The 6,000-nt window shown below is 49.5% G+C and overlaps 1 protein-coding gene across 8 annotated transcripts in view; it reads left to right on the plus strand.

Moving 5' to 3' along the window:
* Nucleotides 1–5,608, plus strand: part of PGAP6 (post-GPI attachment to proteins 6) — a 52,694-nt gene extending 47,086 nt beyond the window's left edge. For 7 of the 8 annotated variants that reach the window (XM_050968188.1, XM_050968195.1, XM_050968194.1 and 4 more), the window contains 2 exons: nucleotides 1,403–1,519; nucleotides 2,204–5,608. In XM_050968188.1, coding sequence (XP_050824145.1) covers nucleotides 1,403–1,519; nucleotides 2,204–2,500 — 414 coding nt within the window. In that variant the 3' untranslated portion in view covers nucleotides 2,501–5,608. Of the gene's footprint in view, nucleotides 1–964; nucleotides 1,232–1,402; nucleotides 1,520–2,203 lie in introns of those variants that run through there. The other variant, XM_050968196.1, reaches the window with a different exon arrangement.
* The last annotated feature ends 392 nt before the right edge of the window (nucleotides 5,609–6,000 follow it).

Genomic DNA, 6,000 nt, shown 5'->3' on the forward strand with positions numbered 1-6,000 from the left:
CACTTCCAAACAAATTCTCCATGCAGCAGTGACTCGGCGAATGAATGTCCAACTGAATGTGTGGCTAAGTTAGGACTGCAAACCCTGGGCAGTCTGTGAATGGTAGTGACCCACCTGGACCATTGTGATTCCTATCCTGACACCCACTCAACTAGCAAAGTAGGGAGAGGGCAAAATTCCTCTTGCCCTGGTCCTTCAGAGATCAGTTTTAGCTGAAGAACCCAGGGGAATGTCGAGGCTGAGACCTGCGATGCAGGAAGTTGCTTGTCACAACTGACTGAGACCGGCTTCTTAACCATTTCTTTTCCTGCTAGCTCCAGAGCGCAAAGCTGGGCTGTGGTGAAAGCAAAGGGTTGGGGGATAGGAGAACTAGGTTCTGGTCCTGACTCTGCCACTGACGGGCTGCGTGACCTGGGCCAAGGCATGTTCCAAAGTGGCCCAGGGTTTTACGTGCCCGGTGCGAGATACTTGGCCTGACAGAGCCAGAGCACCTTCGCCCTGCTGGGTGCAGATGGGGCTGAGGGGGCTTGGGACCTCAGGCAGGCCCAGTGTCTCAGGCTTACTGGCCACTTAACCCCTCGGCAGTGTCATTTCTCCATGTGTCAAATTGGAGAACGAGTTCTTTGGGGCAAAGCCTGTGTTATATTTTGTTTGTGCAGCACCCAGAGCCTGACTAGGGCCTGTGTGTAGGTGACCAGATGTCCCAGTTTTATAGGGACAGTTCCAATTTTTGGGCCTTTTTCTTATATAGGCTCCTATTACCCCTCACCCCCATCCCGATTTTTCACACTTCATGTCTGGTCAGCCTACCTGTGTGCTGCTGCAATACATTCAGCCGAATCTTCCCCTCCCGACTGGATCTGTTCCCCCTAACCCCTTTGTGCCATCCCCCTTCAGTTAGCTTTAGACTATCACACATCTCCTTTATTCGCCCTCGCTGAGCCAAACTGTAATCTCTCCTTAGAACTCATCTCCTGCAGCTTCCTGACTATTTGTGTTGGGGAAGCACTGGGGAGCCCAGTCTGGGCCAGGGCCTACTGTGTAAACACACAACACCAAGACCGTCCCTGCCCCAAAGAGCTTTTCTGTTGCTCTTCTCTGACCCTCTCCAGTTTCTCAGCATCACAGCATGCTCAGCACTGAACCTGCTGTTCCAAAGCCACATTGGCAGGGCGAGTGTGGCGCTTCCTTCTGTCCAGGTGGCATTTTTTATGCTGTACTGTTGTATCCCACCCAGATTCCGGAACCTCTCTGCAGGATTCTCCCTTCCAGGGACCCTGCGTTTGAGTTAGGACATTGGCACCCACAGGAGCCAAGTGACTACAGTGCACTGCAAAGAACTGTGCAAGGCAGTCTGGTAGGTACGTTCCTGATGTCAGTGTTGTGCTTTCGTCTTGCTTAGGTTCTCTTTGTGCTGGGGACCCTGTTAATTGCCATGTCCCTGCAGCTGGACCGCAGAGGGATTTGGAACATGATGGGCCCCTGTCTTTTTGCTCTCATCATCATGATCATGGCATGGGTAAGTGACTGCTGGGCTGGGGCAGTGCTCCATTTGTTACTGCTTTCAGAAACATGTTTTTAACAAGGTGGGAGCAGGGAAGAACTGCCACAGTGACTGAGTGGGATGAGATCCCTGACTGCCCCGATAAGTAGGCCTCAGGCAGCCTCCCCTCCACCCATAGATCAGGGTGACCTGGGGATGCACTGACCCTGGTGAAGGGGAAGGCTTAGATGCTTTCAACTTCTGTCTGATCCTTAACTTGTTGCCACAAGTTAACTGAGGAATTCCCAGGTTTCCAATCTTGGCCCAGCCCAGCTGCTCTGGCAGCTCTAACTCGCCGGCACGTCTCATGGCCAAACTGTGATTGCTGGCTACATATTTGCTCTGGGCCTTTAAAGGTACAGCGACCGTGACTTGGTTTAAATGTGTAACTTGGTTGTTCTATGAACTAAAGGTATTTGGGGCCTTGAATACAAAATAGACAGGGCCAGGCATTGCATCATGCTGGGTCGGACTCTAAGCGTCCTTCCTCAGGACTGAGATGGTACAGGTGACCTCTGTTGCTGGGAGGTGCAGACCTCTTAGTTATCAGTTTGTTCCCCTCCTGGCTGGATCCCCGGGTACCAGTGTGAGCGTCTGCTGGTCCCCATAGAAGAGGTGGATCTGTGCTGCTATAATCCTTCTCTGGTATTGTGCCTTTAGGTCTACCATGGAGTGAAGCGCCGCCATTGCTACCCCACCTCATGGAAGCGCTGGGTTTTCTACCTCATTCCAGGGATCACCTTGGCTTTCGTTGCCATCTCAGTGTATGCATTCATGGAAACCAATGACAACTACTATTACACGCACAGCATCTGGCACATCCTGGTGGCCAGCAGCGTGGCTTTCCTACTCCCACCTCATGACAAGCATAAGAAGCCCTGGGCCTGGTCACAGAAGCTCATCTGTCGCTATCAGATATGCAAAAATGACCGCGAGGAGCTCTATGTGGTGACCTGAGTCAGGCTGGCGTGCAGGGCTACAGGCCAGTGGGATGGAGGACTTGCTTGGGCCCCTCTTCTTCAGATGAGTGAGAACTGCCACCTGTGCATGCTCAGAACTCAGTAATGCACTTGTTGGCTAGCCAGGGCAGCACAATGGCTGGGCCTCTGCCTCTGGGGAAAATGGTGACAAGTCCCCACACCCTTCCACGGGATAGGGAGAGGCTTCTAATGTTTTTTTTTGTAAAGAAAGGAATAGCCTGCATCCACATGCCACCAAAAAGATGAGAGCTCCATTCCCTTCTGGCCATGGCAGCTGGTCTGGGGCTCACTGTTACCTACCATAGTGAGGGCTCTGGCACCAGAGCTCCTCTCCAGATGCCAACTCCTCGCAGAGGACTCCAGGATGGTGCCTGGCTTTGTTTCCACTAGGAGTTCTTGTGGTCTCACCTCGCTTTGCCATGGAAAGGGCAACTACCCCAGCTGTGCATGAGCTGGAGCTGGTGGCCTCCTTCAGCAAGACATGTCTCTCTCATCTTGGCATTACTGGGAAGCTGCCCATCCCAAAGCAAAACTATGGAAATAGAGGCACACTGTGTCCATGTGTTCTAGAATTAGCTGCCCCTTTCTCCATCTGCATAATATGCTCAATGGTTTGAGTCCATCACATCCTGCTTTGCATTAGGGGAATAATAACTGATGTGGAAATTCTGCCACTGAAGAACTAAACCCCAGATCAGGTTACTGTTTTCACTCCTGTTCCTATCAAGTGTCAGGTAGCAGCTGCTGGAGTTTGTTTAAATGCCCTTGGCGGCTATAGCAGTTCTTGTGATTGGAGTAAGTAGTTGAGAGAACATAGATGAGTCCTGGATAGGGGGTCTGTCTTACGAAGAGCGTGCAGAATGAGACTGTAATGTCCCATGTATTGGATAGTTGTGTCTTGTTGAACATGGCAGGACAAATTTTCAACCTGGCCTTAACTAGGCCTCCCTTTCCACAGGTTGAATTATTTGCATCCACAGCTGAGATCATGCCCAGGGACGTCCTTACCCATACACAAAGTAACAGCTGCGTAGGGCACCAGGAAATTTCCTGGTGCCCTGCGCAGCTACGTGCTGCTCTAGCCCCTGCTCCAGCTCTTCCCCAGGGCCCCTGCCCCTGTTCCGCCCCTTTCCTGCCCCACCCCCACTCCCCTGAGGACTCCAGAAGCAGTCGGGTCTGCACTCACTGGTAAGTAGAGCAACTTGGCCCCAGCCTGCTCCACTCCCCTGGCTCCCAGCCACACTGCCAGCGAGTGCTGGGGAGCAGTTTCCCCCTCCCCCCAAGTCTGGGAGCCAGGGGAGCAGAGCAGGCTGGGGCCGGGTCACTCCACTTCCCGCAGGAGGTGGCCATCCCCCTTCCCCCCCTCCGCGGAGGCCTGGAGCGGGGCCCCACACAGCCCCCCTGGGGCCGCCCCCCCCCCGGTCTTCCCCATGGAGGCCTGGGGCCCACACAGCCCCACCGCGGGGGGCTGCATAGGGCACCAAAATAGCTAGGGACTCCCCTGATCATGCCGATGTCAAAGTGCACGTACCAACCAGGGGATCAGACACCTCAGCAAACTAAACTGCAGGGGCAAAATTGCAACTGCAACTATTTGTGTGCAATTTGTGTCACGCAAAAGGAGGTCAGTGCCTGAACATCTGGCCTGGTGGGTGTTCAACATATGCGACCTCTGGCTTTTCCCTCAGGGATGCTGACTATTTCATACTTAGGTCTGATGTGAGTAGAGTGTTGTATACAATATGGAGTCTGACTGCTATTTGACATCAAGGATCCTTCCTTCATGATGATCAGCTGCAGAGGAAGACAGCAAAGACTCTGTTTAAAACATGTGGTTGGGAGAAGGGAAGTGAGTAAGAGCTGTTAATTAAGGGCACTTTCTCTGGGTAAGATTATTTGGCTTTTGAAAAGTAGCCCAGCATTTTGCCAGCTGCTTACAGTCTCAAACTTTACCCTTCTCTAGCAACTAATCTAGACACCAGCTAACTTAAAGTTCCAACAAACTCTCTTCGGGGGGCTGGACTAGGTTTGGTGCAGGTAAATCTGGGGAAGACCTGCAAGCTGATTTGACCTGCATCTTGCTCCTGGAGTAGAAGCAGAGATGAGAACTTCACATTGGTTGCCGTATTTCTTTACAAATTAATTTTTTCAAACAGATATACAGATTAGCAAATAACACTCATTGTACCTAGATGAAAAAGCCACTGATGGAAGGAAAAAAATGGTTATGGCTGCAGGCTGTTTAGAAACACTTGTATCTCTTCACTCCGTGCTACAGGTAATGTGAATTTATATGGAATGCTGAGCAGTAACACTAAGTGTTGTGGTAGTCTGACTTCTTAGTTGTTCCAAGCAACATGAAGACAGGATTTTTATATTGATATGTAATGTCCCAAATCCACCGGCCTTTGTTGTTCTGCTATAGGCTTGGATTTCTGTCTTAGTGTTCCTTTCACTTCCTGTAGCAAGGCTCTTGTTTTGTACGGCCTTGGAGCAGGATTTCAAACACTCTGGGATTCCTATAACTTAATCACCAGTTTTTAGCACTTTCCCTTCAGTTGTAATCTGAGCACTTGGCCTTAGAGTATTGTAATACATTGTTTGCAACTCTTTCATACATAGAATGCTGCATTTGCAGCTTTGATGCTGCATATTAACTAGATGGAGCAATAATACTCTAATTTATGCCTTTTTAATATAGTTTTCAATGCTGTGAAGCACATTGAGCTTTGGGATGGGTGAGGGGGATAAATCCCTGTAATTATTTTGCTAGTCTTATTCCTCTTCACCCCCAACACTATGATGGAAAAGAATTATCTTGTATAATTTTACTGGGAGAAATAAATATTTTGTCAATTACCTCGGGTAGAATTTGAGCAGATGCCAATATTTAAATACTTGATTTTTTTGCTGTAATATTTGTGGTTTAATTTTATTTTATATAATGAATTTTAAAGCTTCCTGTTTTTATAATTTAATAAATGTAATTGTACTTGAAATCATCCAATCTGCAATAGCACTTTCTGGAATGGGATTTTATATTTGTATGTCTAAGGCAAGAAATCAAATAAAAAGCAAAACAAAGTTCTGCAGTCCCAGCCAGTCTCTTCTTTCATGGGTATGATTGTGTGGTGATGGTGCCTTGGAGGCTGATGTAATCTCTCCATAGAACAAGCTTAACATAGATACGGTAGTGCATGTTCCTCCTTCCCCACCATTGAGTCCCCTTTCCTGGCTGTAGGGAACCCACTGTGCGAGGGAGAAGAGAGTTGAGGTTTTGTGGCCCATTCAGTCCGTGGCCTCTCTGCTGAGACCATGTTGGTGGCTTTTGTGGTGTGCATAAGTATCCAGTAGGAACTGGCCTGGGAGCACCAACCTGATTGCACATAGAGCACTGAACAGGCAGGCAAAGACATGGAAATGGTCACTTCCTGCCAGGGTTACTGGCAGAAAACCTGAATCATGATCTCCCTTCCT

The sequence above is a fragment of the Gopherus flavomarginatus genome, chromosome 9 (genome assembly GCF_025201925.1).
Source record: "Gopherus flavomarginatus isolate rGopFla2 chromosome 9, rGopFla2.mat.asm, whole genome shotgun sequence".
NCBI lineage: Eukaryota > Metazoa > Chordata > Testudines > Testudinidae > Gopherus > Gopherus flavomarginatus.